This window comes from Ctenopharyngodon idella, chromosome 19 (assembly GCF_019924925.1).
Source record: "Ctenopharyngodon idella isolate HZGC_01 chromosome 19, HZGC01, whole genome shotgun sequence".
In the NCBI taxonomy this organism is placed as follows: Eukaryota; Metazoa; Chordata; class Actinopteri; order Cypriniformes; family Xenocyprididae; genus Ctenopharyngodon; species Ctenopharyngodon idella.
This window is the reverse complement of record NC_067238.1, coordinates 15,200,880-15,221,354: the sequence shown is the minus strand read 5'-3', so window position 1 is coordinate 15,221,354 and position 20,475 is coordinate 15,200,880. Positions and strand designations below refer to the sequence as shown.

Sequence of the window (20,475 nt, the reverse complement as noted above, 5' to 3'; positions counted from 1 at the left end):
AAGAAGCCATTCATAAAATAGCTTCTGAAAGATGCCAGCCAATGCTGATATAAGTAGAGGTGAACACACACACACACACACACACACACACACACTCTCTCACATATATATAGTAAATAATTTTGGCTATTTTAGATTTATTTATTCATTGGTTTATTAATTGACAGATAATGTGCAAAGGGAAATAGTTCAATCCAACCACAATCGATTTAGATTTTAATTCTCAACTTTAACTGTAAGTACAGACACATTTGGTGTGTTGAATGTGTGTAAAGTTGAATTATCTCACATCTATTGACACTGATGTAAGCCTGTATGCATAGTGCATCTGACAACACAGAGCACAGATCTATCCCTGAGCATTATCATGCATCCAGCTTCAGAGAGAGAGAGAGAGAGAGAGAGAGAGAGGGGGGGGCCAAGCGAGTGGCGCAGCAGCACTTAGGCAGATTGGACATCATCTCTGGAGGTGGGAGAACGCAAGCGCGTTACCGCAGCACACAGGAGCTGAATGATCACTATGGCAACAACAGCATCAGCATCAGTACCAGCAGCAGAAGCAGCCGTGAGCCGCTCATGTCCGTGTCAACATTGAGATCTGCCGTAGTCACACACATTCCCTCCCTCTGAACTAATGACATAGGATCAAAGCGGGTGCGTGGATCACGCCTACAGGGTCGCGCAGCAGTGTCGTCGCACAGGCAGGTAAGGTGATGGACGTTTACGCTCTTTCTCTTTTATTGTTCATCTGTGTTTAGCACACGTCGACCGACTGCTTTTGAATGCTGCTTCTTAATGACTGTCTAGTCTGGTCTGGTCTTTAAGCTGCTCTTAGATGGACTGGCAGGAAAATATTCCGTTATCCGGCATAAATCCCTGTTAGGAACATATTGGATGCATATTCTGCCAATGCAACGCACCAGCCATCTGGCTCCATCAGAAACACACAGCAATGTATTTGTACACCACACCAACACATTTGAAGCGTGTGATGGGTGACACCGGTGTTGATTTGAGTGGTACGCAGTGTGCTGGACACCATGGCTGGGAATGATTTGATTTAACTGCATGTACACTAATTTGGTTTCTGTTATTTGCAAGTACACTAGTTAGCTGTGTGTCAGAGGGCTAATATGTCGCTTGACGGGTCAGAAACTGTTCAATCAAAGCCTGAAGGAACCACATATGAGTCATAACATGGATTTATATGGTATATGACGCATTTTTGTTATGGTGAGGAAAAACATCTAGGCTTCCTGTTTCCTCTATGTATTTGGTACAAAACTGAGTGTAAACATCTCTTCTAGCGCTCAGAGATTTTGTGTGATGAGGTGTTTCTAGCAGGGCTGAACTGACAGAAACAGTCTGCTGAAGACTCAACAAACTCCTGGCTACTGAAGCTCACTAAGAACGGAACAAATCCACTGGAATTCTACTTTGGAATTACTATTATTCTGCATTTGTCAAATTCAGACATCCACCTTGAATGGGACACTTTTACATGAAGACGAGAAAAATTAACAGATCAAAACATAATCTGAACCGGAATTGCTCAGATGGTTGAGGGATGATGTCTTTTTTTTTTTTTTTTTTTTTTGTGAAGGTCAATAAATCTGACATTCACAGCTCTGTCTTGGCGAATTGGGCTGCGGATCTATTTTTCAAATTACATCTTGTGTAGAGGAGACTTACAAATTCAGCTCATGGTATTTGACTCATTCTGGAATTTACAGGCCAGTGTAAAATCTGGAATAATTTGGACTGTAAATGAGCGCTGTGAATGTTGGACTGTATAGATAGTGACATTCAAATGCAAACCTGCGAGTCCCACTGGGGCACAGACGCTTTTCGACGTGTTTAATGGATGTGGCCCAGGCTTGCCGGAGGACAAGGAATACCCCAGACACCAGCGCGCCGTTACTGATGTGGTAAAACAGCAGATTTTCCAGCAGACTTCCGATCGGTCAGGTCTGTCCATGCTGCTCCAGGCAAAACGCGTTGCATGATATTGTGGGAATGCTGGGAAAAAGAATACCAGCTAAGTTTAGTCTCTGTAGACGATTTAGGAAAATCAACGCAAAGTTGTATAATGCTCAGAGCACAGGAATTCAAGGGATTCCAGTTCCTGAATTGTGATTGATTGTGGAGTTTTCATAAATAAACTAGTTAGCATTGTTCAGATTTTTATGTAAATCAGACTTTTTATGCTAACAGATGAAGACAAATAAAAGAGCAACAGGATGTTTAATTAGTAGTTCCGTCCACAGTGAAACTAAAATATAAATAGCTGTACATTAAATATGAAACAGGCATATGTTCAAATTGTCTCTAATTATGTTGTGCCATTCAGAATTTTTCTTTACTTTCAGTGTGGACAGACAACTTACTTTTAGCTGGAAACATTATATCTGGTTAGGACACAATAAAATGACCAGAAAAAAATATATCTTCCATGTGATTTTTGTACTTACCAGTCACAACAAGTGGACATTTTGTTGCTTGGATAGCCACGCCCAAAGCGAAATTTCATTGGTCAAGTTGTTCTCCTCAAAACTGCATATTAAACATCATATAGCCTATAATGTTTTGATTGGCTTTGATTGAGCTGCATCAGTATTTTCAACTTCATTAAGATTAAAACATTGTTGTGTTATACAGGCAGTGTCATCTTTGTACTTTAGCGTGATGTTATCTCTGTATGGCCCACTCTCTCGTTTCAGGCAGTGATCTGTGGCTATTCAGGATGTTGTTACACGTTAACAGATTTGAGTCAGCCGTGAAAACTGTAATGTGAACAGCTCTGCGTGTAAACTCCATCAGACAGCATGTGTGTGTATTTCATGTCAGGTTTTCTCAGGTCACTTTGAGTGGATTTGTAACAGTTTGTACTCAGACCGGTCTCATGCGGTCCTGTGACTCTCTCTCATGTGATCTCTCTAATCGCTTTTCACTATCACATTGTTCCCGCAGGGTCAAGCACATGCTGTATAAATCTTTTACCAGCACCCTTGTCCTACTGCAGGACTTTTATTACATAGAGCTAAATTAAACTACATGCAAATTATCTATCATCTATCTATCTATCTATCTATCTATCTATCTATCTATCTATCTATCTATCTATCTATCTATCTATCTATCTATCTATCTATCTATCTATCTATCTATCTATCTTTCTGTCTGTCTGTCTTCTTGTTCTTTTTTTTTCTTTATTTCTTTTTTGCTTTATGTTTAGTTCAGTCATATTTCTGTGTCTTGTGATCTAACCACAAAAACCAAACCCCTGTCATCTCACCCTGTCTTCTGACTGTAGGAATTTTTGGTCTAATTCTGGAGCAAAGTAAAGACTTGCATCACAGCCAGCTTCCTTGAGAAAAACAGTATGTTACTATTCCATACTAATACCTAAACTAAGGAAAGCATATGAATACTATGCAAAGCATGTGCATTTTTGAATGCATGAAACAGCTTAGTTTTTCTAAAATGTGCATAGAAAGCACAATGTGTTAGATACTGTATCCCACAATGCAATGTGCCTAACTTAACCTTTCATTTCCAGTGTGATGAAGTACCAGAAATGATTTTACTCACTTCTTGAATTAGTAGTTAATCATCTGTCAGACTGGCAAATGTTTTTACACAAAATTCTATTAAAAATGTCTTACAATCATAATTCGAAATGGTAAATGATGAATTAAATGTGGAACATAAAGAGGTCATGTGACATCAGTGTAGCAGACTACCGTTTTAAATGTTTGTTGTGAAATTTTGTGTACTGTTTCACTATTTTTAAGACTAGTAGGTACTAGGTAGTTGTGGTATATTCTGCACCATATGCTATATTCTATCTATCTGAAGAAGAGCTTAGGAGATGTCTAGATATCTCACACATGCATACACACCCACAACTCAAAAACTACTACAAATTCATTAGTATGATGGTACGGTACAGTGTAGACACGTGTTAGACAGGGGGTTACCCGAGTTTGGCTTTTGAGGCATGGCTTGAAGTGTGTGTGTGTTCAAGGCTGGTGAAGTTGATTTGTGCTGTAAAATAGAAAATACAAAAGTCATTCCAGTTCAAGGAATGTGCTGTATGTTGACAAAATACAGCATTAAATGTTCCAGTTCAACAGCTTAATTCATTGCCATTGACTGCATTGTGCCTGCTGATGTGTGCCGTCTAAAATGTTGTTCAAGGTTTTTAGAGCAGATTCAGCAGTTTTTTTTAAGCTTTTCTAGGCAGAAACACTGACTAGTTGCTGCATATTTGTCTTTCTTACCATGGCCATGTGGAGCCTGAGGAGGATTTGTTGTATTTGGGTTTAAACTGATTTCATATCAAATGATTGTGGTCGTATTCCTGCAATGGCGAAACATTACTGGCAGAGGACTTTAGAGGACAAAAAGAAATATTTTAATAGACTTATATAACATAAACATCAGCATAATGACATCAGCTGCACATGAGCTCCAAATGAACAGGAAACCCCCTTCGGGAAAGGCAAAGGAACATCTTAACTGAATTCAAGAAAGCTTGTGACTCACCAAACGACTTTCTAGGTGTTTATTGATCGATTTCAGCCATGACTCAAATTAGGGGTGAAACCGATGTCCGCTGGTTCACTTCCTGTCTGATACGTGGTGCAAGTGAATGCAGTGTTCAGTCTGATGAAACATAATTTTGACATATTTGATTTTTGATATTCAATTCATTGTAGCAGACAAAATAGCAGACAATGTTTATATATATATATATATATATATATATATATAAGCACAATTCTCCTACACACAGGAAGTGACCTCATTTGGTCTTTTTCAACAGCATGGAATGGAAGGAAGAAAATAATATCATTACAACATATCAATTCTTTGTTAAGCTCAGCCATTTAACCTTGTTATCGGAGTTATTTAATATTATGTACACTCACCGGCCACTATATTAGGTACACCCTTTTGCCTTCAGAACTGCCTAAATTATTTGTGGCATAGATTCAACAAGGTGCTGGAAACATTCCTCAGAGATTTTGGTCCATATTGATATGATAGCATCAAGCAGTTGCTGCAGATTTGTCGACTACACAGCCATGATGCAAATCTCCCATTCCTCCACATCCCAAAGCTGATCTACTGGATTGAGATCTGGTGACTGTGGAGGCCATTTGAGTATAGTGAACTTATTGTCACGTTCAAGAAACCCATTTGAGAGGATTTGAGCTTTGTGACATGGAGTGTTATCCTGTTGGAAGTAGCCATCAGAAGATGGTACACTGTGGTCATAAAGGGATGGACATGGTCAGCAACAATACTCAGGCTGTGACATTTAAACAATACTCAATTGGTACAAAGGGGCCCAAAGTGTGCCAAGAAAATACCCATTACACCACCAGCAGCCTGAACCGTTGATACAAGGCAGGATGGATCCATGCTTTCATGATGTTTACGCCAAATCCTGACCCTACCATCTGAATGTCGCAGCAGAAATAGAGACTCATAAGACCAATCTTCAATTGTCCAATTTTGGTGAGCTGGTGTGAATTGTAGCCTCAGTTTCCTGCTGTTAGCTCACAGGAGTGGCACTTGTGTGTTCTTCTGCTGCTGTAGCCCATCTGCTTCAAGGATCAACATGTTGTGCGTTCAGAGAAGCTCTTCTGCAGACCTCGTTACTGTTGACTTTCCATCAGCTAGAACCAGTGTGGCCATTCTCTTCTGACCTTTGGCATCAACAAGGCATTTTTGTCCACAGAACTGCTGCTCACTGGATATTTTCTCTTTTTTGGACCATTCTCTGTAAACCCTAGAGATGGTTGTGCATGAAAATCCCAGTAGATCAGCAGTTTCTGAACTACTCGGTACTGGCAGCAACAACCATGCCACATTCAAAGTCAATTAAATCACATTTCTTCCCCATTCTGATGCTCCAGTTGAACTTCAGCAGATCGCCTTGACCATGTCTATATGGCTAAATGCATTTTACCCATGTGATTGGCTAATTAGATATTTGCGTTAACAAGCAGTTGAATAGGTGTACCTAATAAAATGGCCGATGCGTGTGTGTGCATATATACACAGGGTTGCAGCTCATAATATCTGAGGTTGTTGAAGAACATTTTCTGAAGGTTAAGCACCTCCTTTCACTGACTATTTGTATAAGTGGCTTCATTTTATTAAGAGTGGCCCAATATTGTCCTCTATTCATGGAAAGTGCCATTAGCATTTGGCATGTACAATTACAAACACAGGCTCAAACAGATGTATACAGACTGACACAACCTGACAGGCCCATAAGACTCTTCACTCCTGCCAGAATGAAATCATAGATCACTCACAGCAAGCCCACAGCCTGCAGAATTGATTAAACACAAAAGACGAGCAAGTGTCTTCAGTCAGCAGTAGATTTATGCCCGCACACAAACATACACTCGGGAAGGAAACACAAAAATATTGAATGTTACTGGAAGTAAGCTTGAAGCAGGGCAGGTTACAATTCCATCATTTTTGCAGATCTGAAAATATTAAAGGTGCCCAGTAATTCATTCCCACTGAAATATGTTCAGTTGATCTCTTAGCAGTCCAAACACAAAGAAATTCATTTCCCTGACTTCCTTTCCAAACAAGATTTTTGACAGCAGTTTAATGTCCCGGTAACATCCGCTGTGTGTGAATATAGCTTGTAAAGGAAGCAGTGAACTCAGTTAAACCAATATTGTTTAATCATCATACCACTCCACTATCTAAATCTAATTACAAACAAGAATCTTATATATGCATCATATATGAATCTTGTAGCATGAATCAATCAAGCAGATCATTCAGGTTCCTTGTTCCTTTCACAAACTTTATTACATTTTATGTATTATTTTACTTTATTATATTTTATTCAGTATTTTTTAATTTAGCAGATTTTTAGAAAAAAATGCATAGAGTAAAACAGAATAATTGGCTTAATGTAATGCAACCTAAAATTATTCTATTCCATTCATCCATTCTTTTAAAATTTAACAGATCACATGTAAAGCAACTTCATATTAGTCTGTTATGTTCTATATTATTCTATATTAATTGAGCAAATGCATTTACCCAAAGCAACTTTATATTATTCTATTATGTTCAATTTTATTATATATTTATTTAGGTGTATTCACCTAAAGAAGCTTCATATTATTATGTTCTATTTATTTACTTAGCAGATGCATTATACCCAAAGCAATGTTATATTATGCTACTATGTCCTATTTATTTTATATTTATTTATTTAGCAGATGCATTTACCCCCAAAAACTTTATATATTATATCCTATATTTACTAATTTAGCATATTTACCCAAATAATTTTTTTTCTATTCTATATTAATTTAGTAGATGCATTTACCTGAAGCAACTTTATATTATTCTATTCTATTCTATTCTATATTCTTATGTGCAAAAGTTACTACATGCGCACTGTATGTTTCAAATTAAGCATTGTTACCCATAATGCCCTCTGTTTCTGCTCAAGCAGCTCCAGAGGTCACTGCTCTCCGGCCCATCTCAGACTGGCTCTCAGGATATTAAATCAGGCAGTGAAGTCAACACAGTGGAACACTGTGCCGGGTAATGCAAGGACAGCATTTCAAAGGAAACATATTTTTCATTTCTCAGCATCAGCTGCCAGAGGAAGGTGACTGCAGCTCTAGAGCTGTTAACCTTTAACCGCCATACTGAGACAGAGCACTAAACCACTAATAATAGCCATCTAATGCTACGTCACACTCGCTCACGTCCCGCCTCTTCATTGTTTCTTTTTTCAACTCCCTCTGTTAATGTTTTCTAGAACAACATTCCTATCAATATTTCATAAGTGCTAACAGAAACATTTTTGCGCTCCCCCATCACGTCTGACAGTGAAGCTGTGGTTTTCCTTACTATGGCTCACACAGTTTGGAAACATTTAAATCTCTGTTTATTAATAGGAATCATAGACTGTAAAAAAAAAGGATGATGCCTCTCCACTTTAGAAAAATGAAGTCAAAATATCCCAAAAACAGTCGTTACTGATTATATAATTCGGACTCCCGAGTCTACGCAGTAGTGATTCTGAGGTGAAGTCGCGGTATCAAGGTCCCTCCCACACTCCCGCAGACTCAATCGCAAGCACAGCTGTCAATCATGACATTTCACCATGTCATTATACCATTAAATAACTATTAAAACCAAACTTGGTGGAAAAACACACACTTGAACATAAGCTTGCATGATAATAACTACCTAAAATGACAGAAACCATCTTTGGAAAATAAATTATTTGAAGTGTAATCAGATTTCTTAGTTTGGCTTGCATCTCTTTTGATTACATGGAGAGGGTGGGGTTTAAGACCTATACTGCAGCCAACCACCAGGAGGCGACCGAAATGCTTTGGCTTCACTTTTCAGAACTTGTGTGGCACATTTGATAGGAAGCTGTCACAGAGATGGTCTTATTATTGGGTATAAGAAACGAGGGTCTGTGGCTCTACCATTGAAAAAAGCATAACGGCTAACTTGGATCATGTGTGCCTTGATAACCTATCACATTACAGCCTTTACATCATTGAATTTCATTCAGAGTTGTGCAACAAGTCAATCACTGTTTGCGGATAACATAGAAATGAATCAGAAGACGGAATACCCAGTCATTAACAGACTTTGGCTCAGGCATTTCAGAACGACCAAAACAACATTTGAGATACTGTGCAATGAAATTGGTCCTGGTTAGTCCAGGGGCCCTATCATACACCCAGCGCAATGCAACACCAGGCACGACGCAAGTATTTTTAGCTAGTTACAGCCCGACGCAGTTATCATTTTCATGTCCAGCACCCATGTTGTTTAAACAGCAAATGCATTCGTACCCATCTGTTCGCCCATAGGCGTTTCTGGTCTGAAATGAGGCGCATTGTTGGCGTGTTGCTATTTTGAGGCAACTGAAAACGACTGCAACATAGACCAACTGAAACCTGGTCTAAAGTCAATGGAAAAGCTTTTTTTTTTTTTGTTTAAAGGGCGTGTTAGTATATAGGCGGGTCCACAACGCGCGTACACTCTACTTATTACACACACAGGGACGCGCAGCAACACGCAAACATGCCAAATATTAAAAATAAAAAGATTACAATGTAAAAGATTATTGTGTACATAAAGATAAAAATGCCTACATGTCATAATGTATAGTCATTGCATGTATCAGAATTACCTATTTGCAGTAATGACGAATGGAATTGGATAATTGTTTGACCAATCGTGGTAGTACACACATGTATTTAAACTGACTCGTCAGGTTGAGGGTGTCTATATTCTGCCATGTAAATAGCAATCCGCCATGGTGCAAGCGTACCTGGCTTTTAAAGGGCATGGGAGAGGACACTCTGATTGGTTTATTGCACATTATGCCCAAAACCAAACCATGACTCATTAAAAGACTAGGTACAACCATTTTGGACCATGCGCCTGGCACGCCTACCATTTTTTCCGTCGTTAAACTAGCAAAAGTGAACTCAGACACACCCTAAATGCACCTGATTGGATCCACCTCAATTGAGCGCATAAGTTTTTATTTTAGAATTTATGCACATCTTGGTGTCTCCATCAAGTGTTTTGTATGCAATATCCTAAAATTTGCATAAAAATAGGTGGAAGGAATTGTCGCCCACTTTATATTACATGTTGAATTCAGCGAATCCAGTTGGAAACCAAAGAGGTTATTTTGTATATTTAATCCAAATTTGTGTAAAAATGACTTTTGGCAGAATAATTAATCAAGAAAAAAAATTACAGTTGATATTGTAATATTCATCATACTTGAAATGCCAGGTCAAGCATTGCATTGTGGGACACAGTATTCTGACACCAAAGCATAAGAATCAGGAAGAGTTCTTGGGAAAAATACATCTCTATCTGCTTAGAAACAGCAAGGTGATGATGTGCCAGTCTGTGACACGGATACTAATTTTGTTCAGCAACTAAATAAAGCTATTTTTCATCTTATTTTAATTTGTCTGGCTAGTCTAATCTAAGCTTCACTGAGAACTTTGAGACATAAAGTTGAGGATATGTCTCATTGACCTTGATTTGGATTATGACAACTTTGACTTTGTTTAGTTCACTGGAGCCTGACAATAATAAGCACACACTGGAGTTAACCGACTGTACGAAACACGGAACATAAGGGTCGGTGCAAGTCTGTTTGGCCGTCGCATTCTGTTGCAACTGGTTTTCTTGCTCACCTGCAATATGCCAGCTGATTTAGATCCAGGAAATTCTGCTTCTTTGCCCCCTGCTGATGGGACATCCTTAAAACTGCAGATTCGGTGGCAATATGACAGTGCATTTCATGGACACATGCTACGTATTTCATAGAAAAATGCCTTGATGTGTCTTCATAACACTGCTGGAAAAGAAAATAAGTCAACCGAAATAAACCCATGCTTACTAATGAAGCATAACTAGTTGAATTATTTCCAGTCCATACAGTATATATAGGATTACTGATATGACAGCTGATTTTATGAAATGTTGTTTTAAAGAAATAGTTTTCAGCTTTGAAACATTTTAACATAATGGAAAATATACACTGCCCGGCTGTTTGGATTTAAATAGGCAAATGCTTAAGAGTCTATGACTGGATCATTATTGCAGTGATCTTTGGGATGTGCTGGAGTAGACTTTACAGAGTGCTCGACTCTTGCATTGTCAATACAAGATCTTGACCAAAAATTGATGCACATCTTGATGGAAATAATGTTACAATGCAAGAGGTGAGCACTCTGTAAAGTCTACTCCAGCACATCCCAAAGACTTTCAATGAATTTAAGTTCTGGACTCAGAGGTGCCAATTCATGTGTGAAAATGATTCTTCATGCTCCCTCCCAACAATTCTTTCACAATTTGAGCCTGAAGAATCTTGACATTGCCATGATGTGTCTTCCTACATGGTTGTTTAAGAAATGAAAAGCTAGACACTCCATCAATTAGTGTTAGAAGGACTGTCGCCAAACATATAACATGCTAGAAACATCACTGCAATAATGATCCAGGCATAGAGGGCGTTTTCACACCTGTAGATCGATTGCATTGTTCCGAAACAGTGACTTAATTTGTTACAATGCTGCATTTTCTTCTTGGTTCGGTTTGCTTTCACAAGGCAATATTTATAAGTGTACCAAAATGTGTTTATGCAAGTCACATGTGTATACAACTGTCCCCTTATTGGTCAGAGTTTGCTCTGCATCCTCCATTAAAATGATTGACAAGTTCGCTTCATGAACATATTGTTGCTTGTTTAGTACCTACTGTCGAGACACATGCAAACACTATACGAATGTAGCCGTCATTCCCGCTGTTAAATGATGTACTACATTCGTACTAATTCAAGCGCGATCTCTCTGTATCTTCCAGCGCTGTCTAATAGACTGTGTCGAGACACATGCAAACACTATATGAATGTTATAATGCAGCTACAGAGGGAATCAAAGCTTCGTTGGGACAGCATTCTTGCACGGAGAAGCGCGATTACACAACGTTTTAAGATGAAGAGGTGCTCTTTGGTTTTTAACTGCAGTAGCCTAACTAATGAGCTCACTCACAGAATCAAACACTGCTGCATTTTATATAAGACATTTCCCATTATGATGATATCGTTTGGTTCGTTGGTCCGTTGGGTCACACCACAAGCAAAGCACCCCAGAGTTCATTCGCAATTGGGCCGAGAGCACCTCGTTCAGGTGATCTCGGAGCGATTGTTTTGGTGTGGGTCCAAGCGCGATTGCCGTGTTCACATATGCCTAAACAAACTGAGCCAAGGAAGAAAACGCACCAGGTTCCGAAACAAACGCTCAGGTGTGAAAACACCTATTATTTAGATCCACACAGCGACTTTTTTTCTTTTGGCCAGGCAGTGTAATGACAGTTCAGTTCTTGTAACATGGCATAGAAATAAATTATTCTGACAGTATCTGCTTCCAATATCAGGCGAATTAGACAGATTCAGATAATAATAAAAATCAATATTTCTATTATTAAGATCCTTGGGAGTTTTTGTACTGCAACATTATTTTCAGGATAATTAAGCACACTTTATTCCTCAGTTCTCATTACAGTAATGAGTTTGATATTTCCTTTCTCAGCATTATTACTGATGATTCTCATTACTGTAATACACGGTTTTCTTTATTACAGAAGAAATGTTTTCCCATTTTTCTCAATTAAAATGATTTAATTTAATTGCAGGCAGTATAAGAAATGCTGCCATAATATGTGTGTGTGTGTGCGTGTACGTACATCAATATAGGCTGATGGCCTGGTGGATATATTAGTCTTTCACTACAAGAAAGACAAATTTATGACAAACTGTGAGAGAATTTGTGAATACTAATAATCATAGCTGAGTTTTCCTGTCAAAAACACGCTCATTCATCCACCATAAAGCCAGTCTGGAGCAAATATCCTCTCAGATTCCAGCCATTCCACTCATGTCACAACTACAGGACCTGTTGTGTGGGAAGAAGCCATTAGATATGATTAGCATCCCGTACACTCATACAGGTCCAGCTTGAGCGAAGTGACTTTGAGCTGCGGCGTCTCTTAGATGGATGGTGTCAGAAGTATGATTTGGGATCATGTCCAGAAATGCCACCGCTGCCATTCGTCTTGCAGCTGTGCATCGTCGCAGAGCGGCACATCAGTTTCTCAGAACAAATATTGTCTGTGATGAGTCACAGCCTGAGTAATTAGAGATGGCGTCTTCCTGAGTCACGGGTATGCGTCTGCCGCTCTATTACTGAGTCACTGGATTATGTTCATTGAACAACACACTCCCTCACAATGTGCAAGCGGCTCCGCTGACAACGGTACAGCAACACAGAGAGTTCTGAAAGAGAAATGCATTCTGGGTTAGCTAACAAAACAATGCAAGCCTTGAAGTGTTTAGCTGCAAATGAACTTCTCTTCGTCTCTCTAGGTGATGGAATAGATGATGTCGGAAGTACAGGGCACTGTGGAGTTCTCGCTGGAATTGCACAAGTTTCACAATGTGGATCTCTTCCAGAGAGGGTAAGTCTGTCTGTGTTCTTCTGCATGTTTGGAGCCTCTGATGAATGGCTTTGTTAAGCGTCTGTTCTCTAAACAACCTGTTCAGGAAGAGCACATGGTGACGGCATCATGTGCAAACGCTAAGAGCCGGTTTGGATCACTCTGTGCAGTTTAATTGTGAATGTGCTCTCACATTCCAGAATTTTTTCATGTTCTTTTTAGATGCAATGAATAGACGGCATTGTGTTGGAGTTTTAGTTCATCTTTCATTAGCTTTGAGATCATATGCTAACAGCTAGTGTTTCTAAAAGTAGACATAATTAACTTTTAGCAGATGCATTTTCTTTAATAGGAAAATGCACAAAAATATGTTAATGGCTCATCTTGGACTCAAGGGTGTATCTAAAACTGGTCCAATTAAATGCTCTCTACTATGAGAACCCTAACAACATCTGCTTAAGGCTGTTCAGACTTAAACTAAATCCATATTTAACAAGTTAACTAGCTTCCGCCAGACACCTTCCGTATTCAAATTACGAAAAAAAAACGTTGCGTTGTGTCAGTTGCGTCAGCCGTAAGTTGAATAGGGAAGGCGTAGGATGTAGCGTAAGTTTTTTTTACATTCATTATCTACCACTATCTACATTGCAAATGCAAAAAACTAGATCGCTTTGACTATAACCAAAAAAGTCTACACTGCAAATGTCTGAAGTCATGTTGTTTGCAGTGTTGACAGCTTTATTGATTGTAATGGGAGTGAGGTACCGCTCGCTAGTGTGGACTGAGTGTTAAACACTGTTTTCATATACACCTCCCCCGCTAAGACCATGAGGTGTCACGTGAAGGTGTTCGGTTCAGTAGACTGGTAGATTAATGATTGATTTTTGCTGTTTTTGTACAATATGTTCCTGTCATTGGTTCAAGCCAAATCAATTACACTCTTGCTGTGAGCAGCAGGTGAAGTCTACAGGGAATTCAATAACTTTACAGGTCCCTGATTTTTAACTATGCAGCATATATGGATCTGACCAGCAACTAATTTGAGTTTCAGGGACAAAACTGTGCTGCCTGCCATGACCTTTATGATTCTTCTGAAAGTTCTGCTATAGTTACTTTGGTGCTAATTCTGTGTTTAGATGGGTTGTTGACATTAAAAATAATTGCCATGTTATACAATACTGTTCAAAAGATGGAGGTTTTTGAGAGAAGTCCCTTAAGCTCACTAAGGCTATTAATTTATTTGATCAAAATTAAACTTTTTCTATTTTGATATATTTTAATATATATTTCATTCCTGTGATACAAAGCTGAATTTGAAGCATCATTAAGCCCTGGGTATACTTCGTTTTAAGCGTATGCTAGTGTACGTGCACAGTCGAATGTACAGCCTTGCAAAGTATACTTCCATTGACTCATACTTGTACACGGGCGTTCGACGTATGCAAAGTTTTGAGCAATCTCTCGCCACGAGTTACAACCCATGTAAACATCTTTGTATTCTTTCATGCAAGACATGTACAAATGAGGGTACTTTCTAACCTCTTCACACAATCTCTCGTCTATGCAGGCCTCCATCGCCGCTGTAGCTTGCATGTGTTCCGGTCTGTTCTGTTTATGCAGGTTTTCTTCGACTACCTTGTGAATCGACGGACCCGGGGCACGGTTGCCACCTTGTGGATAAACAAATTTCTGCAAAAAAAAATTAATGCACATGTGCAACCTGAGTGTACAAATACGCACGGTTACAAAAATCCGGCTGTGCTCGTACAGTACACGCGTACTCCTCTGATGACGAAATTTGTATATTAAATATTACTAAATATAAAAAAACATTAAATATATACATTAATATATATATTAAAATAGTTTAAAACAACATTTTACTAATTACTTTATACTTACACAAGTTTTTATGACACTGGAACAGAACAATTCATGCCAAAAATTCATGTCACACTGCAGATCAGTTTAAAATAAATTAGCGAAGGCCAAAACGTGAATAAAATGGGCCAATTACAGGACTTTACATTGATACTTTCCATTTTACCTACATCTAAAATTTACCAAAAACCTAATAATACAAAAAAGCTTGTGTTAACTACCCATTAAAGACAATATGAAATCAAATTTTATCCTATTTACTGTATAAATAATCCTGGTGTTACTGTACAAATTGCATCAAAAAGTGTTTGCTTTTAGAGTTGGAGGCATTTACAACAAAGGATAATTGCTATTGGTCATAATTAATGTAAATTGTGAGTATTAACAGTGGAGTTAGCAGTTAATTTGTACGCATTTTGTGTACTGTTGATAAAGAGCTAGGATAAAACTTGAAGAAAAATTCGACTAATTCTACTTGTTAATTTTATAACACAAAAAGGCAGACAAATAAAAAAAAAAAACTGCCCTATAAATAAAATGTGCCTATCTTATTGCCTCTCTCAATCACACCGTAACTATGATTTCTAAAATCGTAGGCAACTTCCTTGAAGACCACAGAATGCTAAAGGCATTGTTTACGACAAAGAGAAAGTTCATGTTGTCTTTAAAAATGGGTCAGTGCTAACACAAAGGTTGCAAGCTCAACCCCAAGGGTGATCAACAAAGTTTCTGAAAAAGAACCTAAATAGTTTGCTCTGTGCCTTGGATAAAACGAATCTACGATAAGGCCAGACATCCTAGAGACTCCAGCAGCACATCTACAGTCAGTTACGTCTCATTAGACAACTGTTTGTCAGCAGATCTAGAATAGAATTTCCTCTCTATCCTCAGTCTCCTGACAGCTGTGTGAAGAAAGAGGTTGTGATGGAGTAGAGGTCAGTCATAATGTTGTTCAGCTCACCGCGTCTGCTCTGAGATTAAAGCAAGGCTGCTGGCTGAAACATCAGCTTTGCAGAGATTTGACTGCCCCTTCCCCCTCCATAAAGCAGGAAGCTAAACCTCTGAATCTCCTCTGAAATAATCCCCAGAAGACACAGACTGCTGTAATATACTGTTTGTTTTTAACAGTCCTCGTTTTTTTTTCCTTCAGTGCAGTGGCAAGCAGTGACAAACTAAAAAATGTAGGTCAAAAATTAAGATAAATATATATATTTTTTAAACTGTTACCTTAAAGGTGCAATATGTAAGAATTTTGCAGTAAAATATCCAAAAACCACTAGGCCATTGTTATATATTTTGTTCACTTGAGTATTTACAATATCCCAAATGTTTCCTACTATTTGTAAATTGCGAGAAAATAGCAATTTTAACCAAGGCTCCGGGACGTGTGAGGAGTCGCCTGTCAATTGCGTCATACCCACGTTACCCTCGGTTTCCGGTTTTATTTTGTAGAAACCATGGAAACACCAAAGACGCTTTAATATATTACATGTTTTAATAGACAAAGGAACAACTGTTTTGATATATTTATAGACAGAAAACTAATTATTGTTATATAGCTCAACATGTTTAGTCTTATTGCTTAAATCTAATTTTCTTGATTTTTTTGCGAGTACCATGCTTTACCATGCCTCAGAGAAAAACACTATTTTGTGAAGTAGTTAACATAGCATAATAAGATGCAGCTTTATTTTTAGTAACAGTAATACTGAATTTTCTCCATCATACAATAGGTTTTAAAATTAATTGCATGCCATTTATCAACACAAGCCATCCAGTGTTTAATATGATATTCTAAAATCGATCTGCTTACTGCAGTGTGCAACAAGTGTCTCTCAGCAGCCGCCGAGCGAACGCACAGAGTAACGTTATAACATCATTTTCAACACACTCAAATGTATCTAATATGATAAACAGCCCTGTGTTACCTCATACTCATGACCGGAAAAGCGGAAGCAGCGCCGGCAACTGTGGCATAATAAAAGTTCCGCTGCTCACGGCGTGTTGTGCTTGTCTCTCGTTAACAATCGCTCCAGCGGCCTCGTTCAGCTCCCACAACGCTCGGTTCTGCTCTGCTTCATACTACAGTGACGTTAATAATCGCATCCATGAACATGATTTCTTCCCGAGTCCTATCCTGATTATTTTTCACCAGCTGTGAGGTGAAGCGCTCAAACTTGGTGTCATCAAGCTACGCCTTTGTTTTGAATAGGCCTCTAGTGACCCCTAGCGGACAGAAAATATTACATATTGCACCTTTAAACAAATTGAGTAAATTTAAGAAGTATATTCTTGTACACGTTGTTAATTTTATTTAAAGGGTTAGTTCACCCCAAAAATGAAAATTCTGTCATTAATTACTCACCCTCATGTCGTTCCACACCCGTAAGACCTTCATTCATCTTCGGACCACAAATTAAGATATCTTTCATAAAATCTGATGGCTCAGTGAGGCCTCCATTGACAGCAAAACAATTAACACTTTCAGATGCCCAGAAAGCTACTAAAGACATATTTAAAACAGTTCATGTGACTACAGTGGTTCAACCTTAATGTTATGAAGCGACGAGAATACTTTTTGTGCACCAAAAAAAATAAATAAATAACGACTTTATTCAACAGTATCTAGTGATGGGCGATTTCAAAACACTGCTTCATGAAGCTTCGAAGCTTTATGAATCTTTTGTTTTGAATCAGTGGTTCGGAGCACGTATCAAACTGCCAAAGTCACGCCCCCAGTGGTGAACCATTGAAATTTCAAAGTACTTATCACGTAACGAAGCCTTGTTTACTGAAATCACGTGACTTTGGCAGTTTTATATGTGCTCCGAACCACTGATTCGAAACAAAAGATTCGTAAAGCTTTGAAGCTTCATGAAGCAGTGTTTTGAAATCGCCCATCACTAGATATTGTTGAATAAAGTCATTATTTTGGGGTTTTTTTGGCACACAAAAAGTATTCTCGTTGCTTTATAATATTAAGGTTGAACCACTGTAGTCACATGAACTGTTTTCTGGGCATCTGAAAGTGTTAATTAAAATCTTGCTGGCAATGCAGGCCTCACTGAGCCATCGGATTTTATGAAAAATATCTTAATTTGTGTTCTGAAGATAGAATTTTCATTTTTGGTTGAACTAACCCTTTAACTTAGTGGATTTTACTTAAAGGTACACTAAGAAATATTTGGCCCCCTAGCGGTTAAAAATACAAAACTTTTGTGGAAGCACATTGTTTTGGTTGTGCTTCAGCTCTGCGTGACTGCAGATGAATGTGGTTTGTTCTCATAACTTATCCTACTGCTCATAAAACATTCACTACTTAAGGGTTAGTTCACCCAAAAATGAAAATTCTGTCATTAATTACTCACATGAACGTCTTACAGGTTTGGAACGACATGAGGGTGAGTAATTAATGACAGAATTTTCTTTTGGGTGAGCTAACCCTTTAAGATGTGCTACAGACATTTGGTGCTATATCATTTTAGACATGTTGTAGCTTGCTTTAATTCTTTAACATGCACTACAGATATTTTAGCACATGCTGCTACAGTCTATCATGTATTTCAAACATGTTGTAGCTTGTACTGCACTGCAGACATGTTTTAGCATGTGCAACAGACATTTTAGTGCATGCTATATAGAGTATAGACTCTTTAGCACAGCATGCTACAGTGCATATAATAATGTTGTAGACATATAGTATAGTGTACTGTCAACATACTGTGGTGTAGATGTTCTTACGGAGCTGAAGTGAAGCGCAGGGATGACCTGACTTAGTCCAGGATCTCCAGAGAGTATGATCTGTGAAGTGCTTCAACATTTAACATGCAACCACAGTCACTTCACTGGCCAAGGTGACCTTTGTTTGTACAATCCCCCTGATGGAGTCTGGGCCGTCTGAACATGCCGACTAAGCTTTCCCATTAATTCATCATCATTATCTATGATCTAATAGAGATTCACTGCATACGATTTCACACTGACCAGATAAATGTCTGTTTATCTTGGTCTTGGTCAGTGTAAGTGGTATCAGAACATGCATCATATCCATTATTTATTGCCATTTTGTCCTGAAGGGATTAATAATTTAGTCACATTTGTAGAGAACTTTACCAGTATGGTTGGGAAGAGCATCCCACAGTCTTTTTATCAGGAAACACAAGTTGTTCAAATGACCTGATTTCAGTATATGCACATCGGAAATTCTTCTAAAAGTTTGGAACAATTCATATATTTTTTTAAAATGTTTTTAAAAGAAACTCACCAGGGCTGCATTTATTTGATCAAAAATACAGTAAAAACAGTAATATTGTGGAAAGATTATAACAATTTAAAGGTGCAGAAACATTAAATTAACCACAATTTATTGAAACTTCATGATACAGAGGTTTCAAGAACTGCGTATTCTTCAATAAAAAATATGATTTTAGTTTATACTGTATCTTGATTTTATGTTTATGCTATGTGCTTTTTTTAAGCAAGGACATCTATTCCAGACACAATGTAACTTGCTCTGCTTTGGTTTGTCTCATTTAACTGCAAACTTGTACATTTCTGATCATGGATCTTCAAATGAGCTCTAATTCAAGGTCTTTTCCACTTTGTAATCTGTGAATAAAATCTATAATAATTCAATAATTCTCTGTCTTTTGCAGCTTCTATCAGGTGAGGGCAGGTCTACGCGTGTCTCCCCGTGTTCCCCACAGAATCACTGCCACGACACCTGGATACACAGGTGAGAACTTTCTATATTGACCTATATTCTTTACTTTGTGTTGTTTCAGTGTCTCCATAAATCTATGTGTCAGACAATACGCAACTAATCAGTTAGTGACACCAGCTAGTGAGTGCATCTACATTCTTTTGTTTCTATTTTTTAGATTTAATATGTTTAGTGGTGGTGGTTTAGATTCAAGATGCTCCATCTGAGACTTTTAGACTGTCAGCATGCTAAAATCTTCTCTGAGGAGATGCATCTCTAAATTCATTCCTTTTACAGGGCCACTGCTACCTTAAAGCAGCACTTTAGAAACAAATTCAAATTCACCTCCTGAACAACAATTTTTAGAGACAATTACTGTCAAACTTGCTGCAAGCACTGTTATTATGCACAATGCATGTGTTTGTGAGGACTTCAATCATTTTGGTTACAGTTATTGAGTCTATATACCTTGTTTGACTGGATACAAGATGATAGTGAAGCCCATCGGAAGAGTCCGCTCCAGGATTTCAGTGTGATTTCAGTCAAGGGCTCTTTCCCAGAGGCTTTTGGGAGGATTCCCCTCACTGTCTCTGTTCCTTCTGTTAAAAATAAATGTGCAGAATAAACCACTCAGACACAAAGTTTTCTGAGACAAAACACAGCCTTTAGAGGACAGAGTGAGAGAGAGAGAGTCAAATAGAGATAAAGTCTCTAGTATTTACTATCTAGATAGCTTTCAGAGTTGGGCAAATTATTAATTATACTCTATCACTTACTTTCAAAGCCAAAAACAGATCAGCAATGACAATAAGTGCAAAATAACCACTGATTTGTTCAACATTGAT

The 20,475-nt window shown here is 38.2% G+C and overlaps 1 protein-coding gene across 1 annotated transcript in view; it reads left to right on the top strand.

Moving 5' to 3' along the window:
• Window positions 1-434: 434 nt before the first annotated feature.
• Window positions 435-20,475, top strand: part of fam135b (family with sequence similarity 135 member B) — a 54,649-nt gene continuing 34,608 nt past the window's right edge. Inside the window, 3 exon segments of the mRNA XM_051873467.1 lie at window positions 435-705; window positions 12,977-13,068; window positions 19,584-19,663. Coding sequence (XP_051729427.1) covers window positions 12,989-13,068; window positions 19,584-19,663 — 160 coding nt within the window. The 5' untranslated portion in view covers window positions 435-705; window positions 12,977-12,988.